Raw genomic sequence first — 19,108 nt, 5'->3', positions numbered from 1 at the left:
AACATGAGCCGACTGGAATGAAGAAAGTGATAAGCATGATTGATATTCAGAATTGTAAGAAGACGCTGCTTTATTATTTACGGTTTGTAGATCTGCAGTCCTAGATTTGGTTTGCCTTTTTTGAATGCTGAATATCGATCCCTGCTGATATAGACAGTTATTTCCTGACGCGCAGAACGCATGTGCTAGTTGCCAGTCAGCTGTAGTCCTTTAGGTGTTCAAGTGAAGCTGACGAGAGGCGACAACACAGTCGGCTTTCGTCGCTGCCAGTTCTTTGACGTCGGCTTGGTGTGTCACGGCCTTCAAAGACAGATTTAGGTTTTCTAGTCTGTCGGGAACCGAACCGTTAATGTGAGCTGTCCCAGAACGCACGTTCGTTAATTTCTCCATTATGCCTTGCTAATAAGAAAGCGAGAGAGAAAAAGAGCAAATGGTTGACCTGAAATCAGTTTTTTTGTACTTTAAAGCAGTGTGTGTGTGTGTATGCTGTGCATGATGTTTGTTAAAGGGGCAGTTCAGACAAAAATGAAAATGCTGTCATCATTTACTCGCCCTCATTTACTTACTTTCTTCCATGGAACACAAAAAGAGGAAATGGCAGGAATAGTAATATGGCTGTCAAGCTCCAAAAAGGCGAGAAATTCTTGGAAAACTCTCTAACCTCATGCCACAGTTTTACAGATCTAGTACATATAGTCATATGTACTACTTTTATAGGGATTTTTGGCATTTTTTTAAGCTTGACACCATCCACTTCCATCATATTGAAAAAAGCAGCATAAACATCCCCTTTTGTGTTCCAGGGAAGAACAAAAGTCCTTGACATGATGTCAGACTGTTCATTTTTGGGTGTACTGTCCCTTTAAATGGTTCTGCAGTGATTTGACCCCTGCATGTGACCCCTGATATCCCGAACCGAGTTTAACGCACTAACTCTCTCGCTCACAGGGTTAACAACACCACAGCTGCAGCGTGTTTCTTTCAGTTGGCATTTGTTTTACGTTCCGTTTTATTTTTTGTTTTCCTTTGTTCTATTAATTGATTAATTGATTAATTCGTTGCTTTAGTTCTGTAACATTTTTGGGTCCTTATTTCTCTTGTTTTGTGTTCCCCCTCCTCTTTTTGTTTACCTCTTTCTGGATCGATTTTGTCCCACCCTCTCTCTCTCTCTCTCTCTCTCTCTCTCTCTCTCTCTCTCTCTCTCTCTCTCTCTCTCTCTCTCTCTCTCTCTCTCTCTCTCTCTCTCTCTCTCTCTCTCTCTCTCTCTCTCTCTCTCTCTCTCTCTCTCTGTAAATCTCTCTCACTCACTGGTCGCTGCTCTGTGGCACGTGTCTTACCGGTAGCTTATGTCCCTGTTAACATCCCCCATACCTCGCCAGCCCCCCCCTGACCCTCCCTCACCTTCTGCTGTGACCCCTGACCCCTGCCCCACTCCCCAGACCCCCAAACAGTCCAAGGAGCCCCTGTCCCACCGATTCAACGACCTCATGACCTCCAAGCCCAAAATGCACTGCCTCAGGAGCCTCCGGCGAGGGGTAAGTATCCGTGCATGCTGGCGTTTCACGTCTTCAGCATCTGTGTGTTCATGTAAGTGTGCGCGTGCGCCGCTCTTTGCCTGTATTATCACCTGTGCTGTCATGTCAGTGTACATTTGGATAATGGGAAAAAGGAGCCGAATGATCGTTTTAAGGGTTTTTTTTAAAGTTTTTTTTTTTACATCATAATCTAAATGTAAAACAACCTATTGATGTCATAACATGACTAATGCTGCCTGTAAGTCATGAGTCATGACTGGATGATCGTATTTGAGGTAATCTTCAGTTAGGGGAACTTTTCTGTGCCCTAGGATGATTTCAGAATTTTATTAGGATAAAATTTTCCCTAGGATGATAATTAGGATAAAGATTAAAAAAAAAAATATATATATATATTATTTAACGATCATTCTATAGTTTTAATGAATATAATACGATTATTATTAACTTTGTTTCTTAAATTATTTTTCCTAATTTTTAAGACTATTAATAACTGTAAATTTGCCTGTAAATTTAATAAAATATTCAAAATCTTTTTTTTCTTAAGAACCTTAAAAAATTAGATTTTCAATACATTTGGTATTTATTTATATTTTTCATAACAAAGGATCGCTGTCCCAATTAATGTCATTTTAGTGTCATAATTATTATTATTTTGAATTAGATTTTTATATTTATATTTTCAGTTATATTTATATGTATATATATATATATATATATATATATATATATATATATATATATATACATACATACATACATACATATATATATATATATATATATATGTATGTATGTATGTATGTATGTATATATATATATATATATATATATATGTATATGTATGTATGTATGTGTAAACAATTATTTTAGTTAGTTGCTAAGGCAAGATTTCTATTTTTTAAGTTTAAGTTTGTCATCTAATATTAATATCTTATTTTATTTCTAATGTATTTAAATTCATAGTTTTAGTTTTATTTGACAAGAACAACACTACAATAGCAACGCCAAGCATTTAGAATTTTTGCAAAAAAGCTTAAATTTGATTATTATATTATATTGATATATATTAAATTATATTAAACTAAATTATATTTTATTAAATTATATTATTATTTGCTTTATTTTGTTACACTAGTGCTAAAAAAATCTTCCTGTCTTAGTGGAAATGTGAAATTGAAATGTTTTTCCTACCAAAATTACGACCTATAAGGACTTGAAGACAACATTAGATTCCAAAGCGATGATGTCATAGTGTGACTCGGATTCTTGAGGCGATGATGTCATGCAGTGACTTAGATTCTGGAAGCGGCAGTGGAATCGTTTATGTCCTTCGGCTCCTTTTTCCTCCACCTCACGCAGCCAATGAAATTCACTCTGCCTCTCTCTCTCTCTCTGTCAGCCTGTCTCTCTCTCTCTTTTTCTCTCTCTCTTTTATGTTTCGTTGTTTGCGTTTATCATGGTTTCACTGTCTCACGTACAAACACAATTATGCACTCAACACGCAGGGGCGCCAGTCAGGAGGCCTCGAAGGGACCCTGCAGTGACAGATAAAATAAAAACGGGTGCTCAAACATAAAGGTTTATCCTGAGTAATGCGATTACATGTGCGCAAACATTCGGAAACAATGTCTTGTATTTACACAAACACTGACATGTGACTTTCTGACAAAATCTGACCAGATTCACCTTCCCCTCAGGAAGGCCGTTCGCATGTTTCCGTGTGTGCGAGCAGAGATTCGGACTTTTAAATGACTCTTAGATAACAGAGGCAAAACAACAGATAACGCAGCAAATCCCAGTTTCCCATGTGCCTGTGCAAACCTCACACGTTTTTATCTTTTCACAATGCGCACATACTGTTCTCCGTTCAGCTCACTGATATACAAGGATCGATGGTCAGTGAACGGGAAAACAGAACAGATTTATCATTTCCTATTTTTGTCTTTTTAAGAAAAGTTCATCCTTTTCTTTTCAGTTTTCCACATAACTTAATTTTAGCTTAACTGACATTAGAGCTAGTGGCATAAATCAGGTCACAGTGAAAGAAAGAAGGATGTTGTAGACACAAATGGTTTAAAATAGAGTTATAGAGAATTTAAGCTAAGAATTTAAGCTAAACATGTCAAGGTCTTTGACACATTCATTCTCTCCATTTGTGCTCCTGGCTTGTTTATAATGTGTGTGTTCATGGTTGACATGATTTGATGTACACTACCGTTAAAAAGTTTGGGGATTGTACGATTTTTAAAGAAATTAATACCTTTATTCATCAAGGATGCATTAAATTGATCAAAAGTGACAGTAAACACATTTATAACCTTATAAATTTCTACTTAAAATAAATGCTGTTCTTTTGAACTGTTTAAACTTCTATCCATCAAAGAATCCTGAAAAATCATGGTTTCCAAAAAAATATTGTGCAGCACAACAGTTTTCAACATTGATAATAATCAGAAATGTTTCTTGAGCAGCAAATCATCATGTTAGAATGATTTCTGAAGGATCATGTGACACTGAAGATTGGAGTAATGATGCTGAAAATTCAGCTTTGATCACAGGAATACATTACATTTTACAATATATTCAGATAGATATTTCACAATATTCCTGTTTTTACTGTATTTTTTATCAAATAAATGCAGCCATGTTGAGCATAAGTGACTTCTTTTTTAAAACTTTTAAAAAATCTTACCAATCCCAAACTTTTGAACGGGTTAGTATTAGAGCATTATTATTGAAGAAGTTGGATTTGTTTTAATAAAAAATATGTTTGTTTTTTGCTGTCTACGCTAGAACATGTCACATACTTGGGTCAAGTATGTGACCCAAGTATGTGGGTACACTACATACACTATTTATGATGTAAGACCATAATAATCAGTGAAGAATAATGTCAAGTGTGTCTGTGAGTGTGTTTTGGTGCCTTATACTCAGTTAGGTGTGTCTGTGTGTGTGTTTGCTGGTTTGTGAAGCAAAAAGTTTGCAAGTATGTGTGTTTGTCCTTGTGTTCAAATGTTTATTTTGTGTGTATGTTTGAGTCACGGGTGTGGAGTGTGTGTGTGTGTGTCTGTTTGTATAGTTACGTGTGAGTGTGTGTTTAATTAGGGTTTATTCTTTGCTGCAGTCTGCCCAGTCTCTCTATTATAATAAAGAAATCATGAAGAGGACTCTCGGTCGGCCTACGTATGCTTTCGAGGCCAGGCAATATGTCGTAAGTGTGTGAGAGGAGGCAAGAGTGTGTGTGGGTTTATTTAGATGTAGTAGATATACAAATTTATCCAGAGAAGTGAGCTAAATATGACGACAACCACTTTTTGGGGGTCATCTTTATTTTGAAAGCTTAAATAAATATTCTGTATAAGGATATATGATATTAAATATTTATATATAATTTATATAAATTTATATTTTTATTAAAATGTTCTATTAGGCTTTTGGTCAGTGTATGATAATTATTATCTTTATTTTAAAACAATAGATGTATATGGTATTAAGTGGTGTGTGTGTGCTTGAATGATGAGATATAGGTACAGTTAACAGACTTAACCTCATTTAGTGTTTTTTGTTTTGTTTAAATGAATGAGTTTATGAATTAATGAATTAAATTAATGAATCGATATCAATGAATTGATATTGTTCAGTAACAACATTTATTCTTCATTAATCTATATCTCTTTGAATTCATCCCTTGAATGAGGTTAATGTCTGATATTCAGTATTAAAATGCATTTGTAATTGAAAAAAGTTACATCATCATCAAATGACTCTCTCATTGGCTCTTCTGGCTTCTGACCCCGCCTCCCATGTGCAACCCCAGCAGCCTGGCTCCGCCCCTGTGCTCTGGCAGCAAATCAGCTTGTGTGGGAGGGGTTAATTCTCGAAGTGTCACGAGTGCGACTTCTGAATGCTAGCCTAGCGCATTCATGATCAACTTTGACCCTTCCGGTGCTCGTAACACTTTATCACACACAAGATACATTCAGAATTCACCCCTTTTGGTGTCATTTCGCTGCTTTGATATATTGGATGTTGTGCATCACGTTCACACAAACAACTCTCGTCTGTATTTGCTATCCATGTCCGTTACAAACACGTTGAATCTTGTTTTGAGAAGTGTTTTAAACATGTTGAATCGTACGTCCTGTCAGTGCGTTTATGCGTTTGTCAAAATACATTTGTCCAAACTTCAGACAATAGCTCCATAGTTTGAGCACCCTAAAATATGATGTCCCAAGTCTTATGAAGCTTCACAGAAAGGTTTCTCAAAATCAGAGAGTGTTGCCCTCACTACTTCATTAAAATTAGAGTCGGCTAATAATATAATATATTTGCATAATCAGCACACTTTATTCCAAGGTGCACAAAATAAATAAATGAATGAATTATATATATATATATATATATATAAAATCATAGTTGATTTTTAAAGATATATTTTTATATATATATATATATATATATATATATATATATATATATATATTTATATATTTATATATATATATTTTTTTTTATTATTTATTTATTTATTTATTATTAATATTTTATTTTATTTGCATAGTTATTTACATACATGCTCAGTTTATGTTATGTTTTTATGCCTGGTATTTTCTTATGATTAATCATTTAGTAATCTCAGGTGTTCACCCACTTATTCACATATTACACGGTCGAAACTAGCCTTTTACTTCACATTTTACCACACTTTTACCTTTTCTTCATAAGCAGTTTTGATTTGAGATCTCTACTCGGGTACAATTACCCAGAATCCTCTCTGTTGTGATGGCCGTCTCAAAAACGAGCCTATCTATTGTATATATTTTCATTTTTGTTTCTTTTCTCTTTCCTCTGTCTTCTCTCTTGTACACCCATCCCTGTCGTGTTCTGTTTGTTGGCTGACTATTGCGTTAGACTGATGATGTCATCCTCATGTGACCCTATAACATTCTGTGTAATAATTGGTTCATTGGTACCTGCTGAAGTTCACTGCATCAGAAGAAAATTGCATCCTATTTTTTTTCTTCTTTTTTTCACATTGCATATCAGTTTCTCTCGAATACAATACAAATACAAAATGATGTTTTGATCTTTGTTGCATCATTGTTGTACAATATTGCTAAAAATTGTAATGATCAACTTAACCTCCTCTGTGCATTTAAACAAATATTTAGAACATTCTGGAATATTTGAAAGCAAATTGAAACTCCCTCGCTAAAGTCATGTGTCCACCAAAGTGTTTTTAGCCAGACAATCACGCAAATACTGAAACGAGCTCTGTTTCACGTCTTTTTACACTTGAACGGACATATTCACACAAAATTATGTCAAAAACTGTCCGTCTCGGCGAGTATTTTAGTAAACACAGTCGGTTATGGCTTGAGTGAATGTAAACAGTTGAGAAATACAACGCATGTGTATCAGTATACTGGACCCGTGCATTAGGTCTTAAAGTGACAGCAGCCTAATATTCTGTCTGAATTTTTAATGTTAATCAAACAAAAAATAGCAAAGAAAAAATCATTCGCTGCTCTCGACTGAATAACTTTTGAAAATTTAATAAGGATTAATATATCCAGTGATATTTTACATTTGATTACTTTATTCAGTGTCTCTACCTAAAAACTACTGTACTTGTCTTTAATAATGCTTTAAATGTATATTAGTTAGGCTAGTGGTTTTAGCTGTGTTATTGAAATTGGAATAGAGAATTGTTAATTTTCACTGGTATCTAAAATGTTGGTGTCATAACTGGCTGGTTTTGCAAAAAAAACCAGTAAATAATACTTATTATTATTTAAAGTCACTTGCCATTGGCAGGTGTGGCAAAAAGTTAGTTTTATGCCCTGGTTACTAGTGCCTGATTTTGCAGATAGTTTGTTTCTAAATATAAAAATGTCGACACGTTCCGTTGTTGCGCTTGTTATTGTCATGTCGTCGTTGCACAAGCAAGATGTGGCGGTTGGTCAGGGTGATATTTGTCCCGCCCCTCCTCCACTGTGATTGGATGATTGGTTAAAAAGTGACAGTGATAAGCTCTGCGTTTTACCCTAAGCTGAACATTTTTCAACTCTCGACGACCAGAGAAAACTATAAATAGACACTCAGCGCTTCTTCACGCTTTAGTGGACACACGGCCTAAGTGACCGAATGCATTTAGAAGGCTTGTACTTCCGCTAATGTGATATTTTTTCTCGTTCATGCGCCAAAGTGAGGCTTTCAGCTAAATTTCACGTGGCTCTGCCAGCGAATATCTGTCTCATGATGGAACATAAAATACTGCCGGCCAGCCATGTGCGAATTGTGTGAGGTGATGTAGTGAGCTTCACCGGTGACATCATCATAACACATGAACACACCTGCATGTGTGTGTATGACGTGTACAGCGGTCTGATGTTTCTCCCTCTGATGTTTTCTCTCTTCTCTCGGTTCTTTCCCTCGATCGCTCTCTCTTTTCGCCCATGAGAAGCTCTCTCTAAAGCTGGTAAGCATGACCTCAGTAGCGTATTCGTAGCGGCATGACCGTAGCATGTCCGTCGCTGTAGTAACACATGGTCCTTTAACATCACTTTGTTCCTTTGTGTTCAACCCGTATCAATATTTTGCTTAACGAAACGTTTGGTCTTTTTTGTATAATTTTACCTTTGTGTGTATTTAAGTTCAAAAACCATGTTGTTGTCTCATTTATCTTTTTTTTGTTGATGTCTGTCTTTGTTTTGTTTTGTCTTGTTGCCGTGGTGACTGTCCCTCTGTGTAGCTCTCACTCAATGCCCACGTGCGGAACCTTATTGAGGTGATCTGAAACCCGTTTTTTTTTTTTTTTTTTGTCCTTGTGTTTGTTTATGTGTTCAGTTTTCCCTGATTTGGTCTTTATGTATTCCGAACAGCTTGATTAATTTTGATCCCTAACCAGATGTGCTGAAGTGTGATCATTTTGAATACATCTTATGCCAGGTTCAGACTACACAATATTTTTGTCTGTTACAATAGTCACTGTGTCAGATTATGCGATTTTGACTAAATTCTTGTTGTGTCATGGACAAGAAACACGTCAGCCTACACGTTACTTCCCGTCCAGTCATCATTTGCCGCCTTTAACGACATGCGTGATGTCATTGAGGAGGTAGCGTCTGACTTCCGTGAACAAGAGCGTAAACAAACAATTAAAGTCCAACTGAAATCAAAATTGACCCTATTTACTTTGTTAGCGCATATTACTAGTCTTGTGGTGAAAAATTAATCCGTGCAAGTTAATACACAGAAAAAAATTGTTTGCCGTCGTAATCTTTAATCAAAGTCTGAAAAGTTACTTCCGGTCTGGAATGGCGTTCCTTCTCTGATGATGTAGGTTTGACGGCTTGGGTTGGGAAACGCTTAACCACTCCCCTCAAACCGTTAGTCTGTTATGAGCGAGAGATGGAGAGGAGGAGCGCTAGAGTAAAACCTTGCCCTCTGTTCAATATTCCTTTTCACTGGGAAATACGTCACAACACTGGAGAAAAGTCGCTTGCAACTTCCGGTTCACGCGGACTTTAATAGAGAGCTATAGTCGGGTTCCGGAAGTAAAAACTCGTAAAAATTCATTTTCTCCATATGGAAATTGGGTTGCACTTTATTTTACAGTACGTGCACTTGCGTGTACTTGCAAAGTATTGAGTAATGTAAGGTAACTATATAGGTTAAGGTTAGGTTTAGGGATTGGTACAGGGTTAGTACAATTATTGCAATTACTATAATAAGTACATAGTATGTACATGGGGAACAGGACTGTAAAATAAAGTGCTACCAAAAATGTACTTTGAGCGATAACTTTTTAAAACCTTTAAAGACACTCCTACTGTGAGCTACGAGGTTGTTAATCGATAGTATTTGCTTTTGCTGAAGCCGTCAGCCTGCATTATTTCAGCTTATTTTTTAAAATAATCGTGTTTATGAGTGGAATTCCTGGTAAAAAAGTACATTACCCATGATGCTGTACAGAAGATTACACCAATCAGAGAGTCGATAAAAAAGCATCTATCTACATATCATGTAGTCTGAACCTGGTATTGGACATTCTTTTTCATCAGTTAACTTATAGTGTAAGTTAAAGGGATAGTTCACATGCCAAATACATATTCAGTCTTCACTTGCTTACCCTCGTGTCATCCTCAACCTGTTTGACTTTATTTTTTTCCTTGGAACGCAAAAGGAGATGATTACTTTCACTTTCCTTGTATGGAAAAGAGCAGCGTACACATTTCGCAAAATATCTTCCTTTGTGTTTCACTGAAGAAATGAAGTCAAACAATCTTTAAATGACATGAGGGTGAAAAAATAATGACAGAAATACCATTTTGTGTCAATTATTTAAATTATTATAACAATTATCAGTGATTAGAATATATCAAATATCTTAACCAATCACAGTGCGTCTTACTACTTTAGCCCCGCCCAAAGATTTTTACATGTTTTTTTTTGTTTTGTTTTTTGACATTTTGTTTTTAATGCTATGTTTATAGATATGTGTATATTCATCCATATAATTTCTTTCTAAAATGGTTCAGTTGATTTCTGAGATTTTAGATCTATTTTTTTTAAATATATATATATATTTTTTAAATAATCAAATGTTACACAATTAACATTTTATTTTAACAATTTGTCTTTGTTTTGAAGAGGGTGAGTACAAAAGTGAGTGTAGCATGTGTGTTGTGTTTGTGTAGATCTTGACTATAAGTTTGCCTGGGGTGTGTTTGTGGGTTTATTGAACTGTATTTTTGAGTGATAATGCAATGCATGCCCAGTAAAATCTGGATGTTTGTTGTTTGCATGACAGTACGGTGGCGTGGAAGAAGGGGTAAGGTCGCTGTGCCTGCCTTGTGACCTTTGACCTTTTAGTTAGACATTTGCATTGAACAGTGGGTGGGATTAGAGGAAAAGATACAGCCAAGCTCAAATGAGAGAAACGCTGTGAATAAATCAGGTCCAATTTTAGGCTAGAATAAGTATTGCAGAGTCTTTAATGTCTCCAAACTCACGGCTCTTTAGCACCACCATGTGATTAAGATCAGCATGGCTAATACTGCCTGTCAGAGAACTAATGTGGAAAAAAACACGACTCGAGTGTTCAGAGAATCGATACATTAATGTTGACAGGAAGAGGATGTTAGAGAGAGTGAGAGAGAGGGCACATAAGGACAGATGCAAACCACATTTCTCAGATGAACCAGAATCAGATTTCAGAGATGAGCGAGCAAGATAACAGTTTATTTTATGAGAACCGTTTAATCAATGTTGTTGTTGGCATTGGACTGAATAGGTTCTGTCAATCATTGATCTTAGATTTAATTAGCTCATCCTGTTTGCCTTTGATAAACACCTGATTTGAAAGCTGATTGGCTCATTACCAAAGCTAGCTAGCCAACCAGATGACAGGAACAGAAGAATACGTAATATTCAGTTGATGTGTTTGGATGTGGCCTGGTTTGACCCTCCCTATTGGCTATGCATAGTTTTGTTTATGTATTTGTAGATTCTAGCAGGACAGTGTTGGTTTTTTTAAGGTGCAAATACTCTATTGTATTTAATACTCAATTGTTTGTCTCCCTCTCTGTCTCCTCTCAGGGTTCGAATCCGGAGGACTTCAGTCATCTTCCTCCAGAGCAGAGAAGGAAGAAGCTTCAGGCGAAGATCGACGAAATCAATAAAGACATACAGAAAGAGATGGACCAGAGGTATACAGACAAAACACACAAATAACAGAAACACAAACAAAAATGATCCTAAAGGACACACTGACAATGTTTAAAGACTCTTTGAATAAGAAGGCTATGTTAGCCTTACAAAGTATCTATTTGGTAACACTTTACAAGAAGTTTATATTAGTTAATGTTAGTTAATCCATTAGCTAACATTAACTAAAATGAATAATACATTTATTACAGTATTTATTAATCTTTGTTAATGTTAGTTAATAAAATACATCCTGTTCATTGTTAGCTCAGGTTCGTTAAGTAATATGAAGATATGCATCTTTTGATTTTAATAATGTATTAGTAAATGCTGAAATTAACATTAACTAAGATTATTAAGTGCTTTAGAATTATTTTTCATTGTTAGTTCATGTTAACTAATATCATTAACTAATGTTAACAAATGGAACATTATTGTAAAGTATCATCATTTGTTTTATATTTTCATACCCAGTTTTATTCCCAGCACTTTTATTTATTTAGTTAGTTAGTTGTTTTTACTTTTTTAAATTTCATTATTGAATGCATAATTGTATAATATTTAATATTTTCATTTGAACAAAAGTGCGTGTATAATGTTAATGTTTACTCCAAAAACAAACAAAAAAATATCCTAAAGGAATCGAATTGGATTTTTTGTCATAATTTGAAAGAAATTCTAAGGGATCGAATTTCTGATCGTATTCCAACATGACATAAAAAAAAAACAAGATTTTTTTTGAGAACACATGGTTTGCAATTGCGTTATGATTACTAAGAGAATAAAATCTATCTTTAGGACAACAAAATTCTATTTAAATCAAATATTTTGGGCTTTTAAAATCCCTATAACTCCCTCTTTAACCATCTTTCATTTTTCAGCAGCACAGCATTACTCAATACAATATGAAATGAGTTTTAATAAAGACAATAAACAATATTCAATAAGACTCAAGAAGATGGTCCGTGTACGTTTTCGTTCATTCATTATTCTATTTCGGAATGAAAGATGAAATTTAAAAAAGGGTGCAGCTTGGTTTTTTGTTTAAAAGAAAAAAAGCAGAAATGGCTGTATTTTGTTTTCCAAATGTTGTTGTCATCAAATAATAGTAGCCTAGCCTATTAGAAAAATGGACGACATTTCCGATCGTTTTTTAATTTGTAATATTTATTTGTACGTTTATTGTATTTCATTTGACTGATCCTATCTTTACCCGGAAGTAAATTACACCGTCGTGTGAAGTCTTAACGTGTAATTAAACGTTGCATTCATATTCTGTGCTCATCTGATTTTTTGTACATAGCATAGCCTACTTTGTTATGATTTTAGTATCATAATGATTAATAAATGCACGCACAATTATCCGTGAACTTGATTTGAACAAATGCCTTTCAACTTGTGTGTGCAAAATTCAGAATTAAATGAATGTGCAGCAATTTGTACAAATAGAGAGTCTGTAGGCCTACTATACTGTTGTAGCCATTAAATAGGTAAGCGCATTTAGTTTCATATTTGTTTAAATATTAATGTTATTTTTTTTCCATTTATGTTGATTTATGAAAAGTGAACAGCACGAGTTATGCGCAATATATATCGAGAGACATGGAGCGAGTCAGACATGATTTTGACCACTTCATTACGTTTTGTTTTGTAGAAAGCCTTTCTTTAAAGTAAATTTCGTTTTGTATAAATTGTATCTTAATTTTAATACATTTTTCATCAACCAATTTCCTGGATTTAATAAATAAGAAGCAAATACAACAGACAATAATAATCATGGAGGCGCCCGCGCGGTCAATTGCATTGCAAGTGAACTGGAGCGCATCTCATCATACATCCTGAGCGAAACTCATGTATGCCTCACACAGACATGAGAAATACATCAAATAGCCTACACAAAGCTTGAAATGTCTTTAAACGTAAACGAAATAATTCAAAACGAAAAGAAAAAGGCTACTCTCTGATTATGTAATCCATTATGTGCATTTCTCTCTAGGCTATAGGCACGTTCACTATACGAATATGGCGATCGTCAACTTCATCTTTGCAGCCGAGTCGACACTGTCAGAGAAAACACTTGTTTATTAATAAAAATCAATACACGCGTCACCGGATTTATAAATGCACATCTTGCTTGTTGCACGGTGTAATTTACTTCCGGGTAAAGATGCGATCAGTCAAATGAAATACAATAAACGTACAAATAAATATTACAAATTAAAAACCGATCGGAAATGTCGTCCAATTTTCTAATACTATTATTTGATGACAACAATACATTTGGAAAACAAAATACAGCCATTTCTGCTTTTTTTATTTTAAACAAAAAAACAAGCACCCTTTTTTAAATTTCATCTTTCATTCCGAAATAGAATAATGAATGAACGAAAAAGTACACGGACCGAAGATCAAGTCTTATTTTTATTTGATTCCTAATTATGAAATTCCAATCGAAACGCTTTACATATTCATTTTGGCATATTTTGACTAGGCCAGGGTTTGATGGGATTTATTCAGAAAAAATGTGTATTTATGTGTAATTTTTCTTGGCAGAGATGCTTTGACTAAAATGAAGGAAGTGTATATAAAGAACCCACAGATGGGGGATCCCAACAGCGTGGACCCTCGGTTAGGAGAGATCGCCAACAACATTGAGAAACTGCAAGCGGAGGCACAGAAATTTGAGGTGCGTGTACATGAACATGAAATATATATATATATAGCACAAGCCTGGATGAGTAGTTCAGTTCAGTGGAAATGAGTGTGTGTGCTCTAGGGCTGGTTAGCGGAGGTCGAAGGAAGGATGCCGGTGAAGAGTGACCCTCCGCGGCGGACAAGTGTCCTGTATGAGACCCAAAACAGCACGCCACCCACCACCAACAACAACAACTGCGCACAGGATAGAGAGAGGTACACACTCACACACACATACACACACACTGTGCGCCTGAACTTTTGAAGACTACCTTACCTCCGCCCACAATGGAATTTAATTGTTTTTATAATCCATTAAATGTCCTGATTATTGCTTAGTATTTAACTTAAAGGGATATTTCACCCAACAATTTAAATTCTGTCATCATTTACTCACCCTCAAGTTGTTCCAAAACTTTATGAATTTCTTTCTTCTGCTGAACACAACAGAAGATATTTTGAGGAATGTCGGTAACCAAACAGTTGATGAAACCCATTGACTTCCATAGTATTTGTTTTCCATACTATGGAAGTCATTGGTGCCCCACAACTTGGTTGCCGACATTCCTCAAAATATCTTCTTTTGTGTAGCATTAAAAGTGAATGAGATTGAAATATATACATGCAAAAAATAAATAATCAAATGTATAAAAGCATGTGGTGATGTTCATATAGCACTTTGTAAACTCTTTTTGTGCTAAATAAATAAAGCTTTACTTATTTTCACTGAGGACAGAATGATTTCTTGCTGACGGAAACTTGTCACTTAGCATGTAGCTTTTGTAAACTTTAACACTTTTAGATTTTAATCTTACCTTGATGTTAACCTTGTTAACTAGTGTCGCCAAGTCCTTACATATTAGTTTTTAAGATGTTTTACAGTATTTTTGAGGACATTTTTAAAAACTAGTCCCTCATGAGTGAAATAAAGCAAATATATGCACATACTTTCAAAACAGTTGCTATAGTTATTGTCTACGTGTGTGTGTGTGTGTGCGTGTGTGTGATGGAGCAGTCCGGATGGCAGTTATACAGAGGAACCGAGTTCTGAGGTCCAGAGTAAAGTCCAACCAGAAACAGCGGAGTCCGGAGATGAATTTGATGACCCAGACGAAGAAATGCTACCGACCATCGGCACCTGCAAAGCCCTCTACCCGTTCGAAGGTATTTCATGTATAAATGCCTAAACAAACATTTATAGCAAAAATATAGGCTTCGCTTCAAACCTTGTGAACTGCCTCGCTGTCTGCTGTCTACAAAAGGAGCTTCCTAAGTGAAATGGATACTTGCATCAAGGTGTTTATTTGATGAAAAATACTGTAAAAAAGTAATACTGTTAAATATTATTAGTATTATTACTAGTAATTTATTCCTGTGATGCAAAGCTGAATTTTCAACATCATTACTCCAGTCTTCAGTGTCACATGATCCTTCATCAGAAATCATTCTAATATGATGATTTGCTGCTCAAGAAACATTTCTGATTATTATCCATGTTGAAATCAGTTGTGCTGCTTCGTCTTTTGGTGGAAACTGTGATTTCTTTCAGGCTCTTTAATGAATAGAAAGTTCAAAAGAACAGCGTATATTTGAAACAGAAATCCTTGGAAACAATGTAGATGTCTTTACTCTCACATTTGATCAATTGAATATATCCTTGCTGAATAAAAGACTCCAGATATATCTTTATTTTCCCATCACTTTTCTCTGTAGGTCATAATGAAGGCACCATCGCAGTAACAGAGGGTGAGCTCTTGTATGTAATAGAGGAAGACAAAGGTGACGGATGGACACGTGTTAGAAGAAACGAGGAAGAGGAGGGTTACGTTCCCACATCCTACGTCGAGGTCTTTCTGGACTCCAGCGCCAAAGGTGCCATAACCTACATATGACCGAGAGCTTTAGGTCCTTTGAGCTCATGAGTCTGTTTGTGTTTATGAACCCTAAAGGAGACATCTAGGGTGTGTGTTTGATCCTGACTCTCTCTCCAAGCCAAGAATGTGACTGTTTTTATTAATGCGGACAGACCTTTTTCTGAAACTGAATGACTAAATGATTATACTGTATAGAGCTGCACGATTAATCGTTAAAAGATTGCGATCTATATTCAAACACCCACGCAATCTCATTCTTAAATGACGAGTATCGATATTTCTGTTACAAATATTCATATTATCACAGAAGTACTAAGATAAAAGAGTATAGTTTGGATATAAACACTGATGTCTACAGTAGCGATCAAAATAGAGCAAATCCCCTTTTGAAAGTAACTTGACACTTCAGCGATTGTATTGACTACATTGTTACGCTTCCAGTCATTGAATCATTCATTCAAGAGATTCGTTCAAAAACACTGATTCATCCAGTAATGAAACAAGTGAAGTATTTATGAGTGAGTCATTGAATCATTCATTCAAGAGATTTGTTCAAAAACACTGATTCATCCAGTAATGAAACAAGTGAAGTATTTATGAGTGAGTCATTGAATCATTCATTCAAGAGATTCATTCAAAAACACTGATTCATCCAGTAATGAAACAAGTGAAGTATTTATGAGTGAGTCATTGAATCATTCATTCAAGAGATTCGTTCAAAAACACTGATTCATCCAGTAATGAAACAAGTTAAGTATTTATGAGTGAGTCATTGAATCATTCATTCAAGAGATTTGTTCAAAAACACTGATTCATCCAGTAATGAAACAAGTGAAGTATTTATGAGTGAGTCATTGAATCATTCATTCAAGAGATTCATTCAAAAACACTGATTCATCCAGTAATGAAACAAGTGAAGTATTTATGAGTGAGTCATTGAATCATTCATTCAAGAGATTCGTTCAAAAACACTGATTCATCCAGTAATGAAACAAGTGAAGTATTTATGAGTGAGTCATTGAATCATTCATTCAAGAGATTTGTTCAAAAACACTGATTCATCCAGTAATGAAACAAGTGAAGTATTTATGAGTGAGTCATTGAATCATTCATTCAAGAGATTCATTCAAAAACACTGATTCATCCAGTAATGAAACAAGTGAAGTATTTATGAGTGAGTCATTGAATCATTCATTCAAGAGATTCGTTCAAAAACACTGATTCATCCAGTAATGAAACAAGTTAAGTATTTATGAGTGAGTCATTGAATCATTCATTCAAGAGATTCGTTCAAAAACACTGATTCATCCAGTAATGAAACAAGTGAAGTATTTATGAGTGAGTCATTGAATCATTCATTCAACCCGATTTTTTCAAATAATTCATTCAAATTAATTAAATATTTTAAGTGGACTGCAGCAATTATTATCAATTAGTAAATTACATGTTATTTTGTTTAGTTGTCTGTTCAGAATCGTGATCTCTGTTTGAAACCAAGTCGTGATTCTCAGTTTAACCAGAATCGTGCAGCTCTAGTACTGTATGTGTCTTATCACATGATGGTTTTAGATATTAGTCCACCATAGTTTCATATGGCGGTAGTATCTTGTCGTATTGAATAGCAGTGCATGTTAGATCGCTCCAGTAAAATCCAACACACACATACTAGGAGATACATGCAAGTTTTTGTACTGTTTTCATACATAAAGTAATTGTAAATTAACTTAAGATCCAGCCTAGCTCTCTGAGGAAAACGTCAAATCAGAGGCCGTTCACACAGACAGAACACACTTTTACATTCCACTGCTCTACTTTTTCATTGTTTTTCAATGTAAACGCGCAAGACTGTCGTCTCGCATCTTTTGCAGCGTCTCGCACATGACATGGCATTCTAAAAAACACGGCACTCGGGTTAAAATAAGTTAAACTTTTAAAGAACGAGTCTCTAGACCTTGACGTTTTTAACCGCATAAACACGTTCTGTGTGAACCAGGCCTTATGCTGGTGTTTCCCCCCCAAAAAAGATGATCATACATTGACATCAGCTCAAGCACTAGTAATAATAAACAGTTTACAAGTAGCATAAGTAGAATTTCTTTAGTAAACCATCATCATGCCTTTGAATATATTTGTGAAAAGTACATCATTTGCTAATACGTGTTAGATAGAGACTGCCGTTATGGATCTTTAGCTCTATTATTTGTTCAGACTGTGTTCAATCTCCACTGAAAAAAGTTGGTGTAGAAACAATTTTCACTCAGAAGTACTGTAACACATTTAATTAAGCAACATTTTTAATTAGTAAGACTTCAATAATTTTTAAGATTCAAAAAATCTTTTTTTACAGTGTATAGTTGATGTAGATATTCATAACAAGAAGAAATAACCCTGAAAAAAAAAAAACCTTATGATACATAGAAGTTTACAGAAAAACACAATGCAACCATTTAAATGAGTAAAATCACAATATTCATTCAATAATCACAATCATAAAGTTTGAGTCACGACGACACAATCATGTCCGGTGCTCCTCATCTGTATTCCTGAATGAGAGCTGAGTTGCCATTTTAGTTGTGAAATGTGACGCATGAAACGTTTCTGAATGTTTCTTCACAGAGCTGTTTTCCTGGACAAGGGTTTATCTTTCTGAGGGTGAGACAGAGTACTAGATGAGTGCATTAGCTGTGTGTGTGTGTGTGTGTGAATGAAGAGATCTGGAATTTCTCTTTCATTTTAAGATGCCTCAAACTGCATTTGACTACCTTAGACATTTGAAACAGTTGAAGTTGAATACTGCACGAGTGTGATTTCCTCCAAATGTAGTGTTGAAGTCTGACCTTTGTTTCAGTTTAAACAAGCATGAACCTACTTACTCTACGCCGCCTTTAAGTTATAGTTTTCTGCAAAATGGCGTGCACACACACAAAAAACAAACCAACCTGAGAGATAACCTACATGCTGATCTAATTATTGATATAAACATATTAAACGTCATCTGAGTCCTCTGTTTCTGCAAACCTGCCTGTTTGAGTGATGTTTTCTCTGCATAAATGCATGTTTGAGTGTTTCAGGCTGCATTTGTTCTTGAATTCAACCAAGAAAATTGAATTACTCTTGCCAATAATTCAAGCATATTATAAATCACGCTACACACAATCAATCCTATGTGTTTATATGGTCATTTTTCAGTCCATTTTGTAATCGCACTGCTCATATAATTTCATATGTGTGTGTTTTTTTGTGTGCATTCAAATAGGCTTTTCACTCGTGTAATCATGGCCATTTTTAACC

The 19,108-nt window shown here is 35.1% G+C and overlaps 1 protein-coding gene across 24 annotated transcripts in view; it reads left to right on the top strand.

Moving 5' to 3' along the window:
* The window catches only part of fnbp1b (formin binding protein 1b), an 83,234-nt gene that overhangs the window by 59,273 nt on the left and 4,853 nt on the right, over positions 1 to 19,108 (top strand). For 3 of the 24 annotated variants that reach the window (XM_084136179.1, XM_084136174.1, XM_084136175.1), the window contains exons 10-14: positions 11,142 to 11,251; positions 13,803 to 13,935; positions 14,026 to 14,159; positions 14,959 to 15,107; positions 15,657 to 15,815. In XM_084136179.1, coding sequence (XP_083992305.1) covers positions 11,142 to 11,251; positions 13,803 to 13,935; positions 14,026 to 14,159; positions 14,959 to 15,107; positions 15,657 to 15,815 — 685 coding nt within the window. Of the gene's footprint in view, positions 1 to 1,343; positions 1,536 to 4,662; positions 4,750 to 8,004; positions 8,020 to 8,292; positions 8,329 to 11,141; positions 11,252 to 13,802; positions 13,936 to 14,025; positions 14,160 to 14,955; positions 15,108 to 15,656; positions 15,851 to 19,108 lie in introns of those variants that run through there. The other 21 variants (XM_084136183.1, XM_084136165.1, XM_084136167.1 and 18 more) reach the window with 15 other exon arrangements.

This window comes from Abramis brama, assembly GCF_963993115.1.
Source record: "Abramis brama genome assembly, chromosome: 15".
Lineage (NCBI taxonomy): Eukaryota > Metazoa > Chordata > Actinopteri > Cypriniformes > Leuciscidae > Abramis > Abramis brama.
This window is presented reverse-complemented; position numbering and strand designations above follow the sequence as displayed.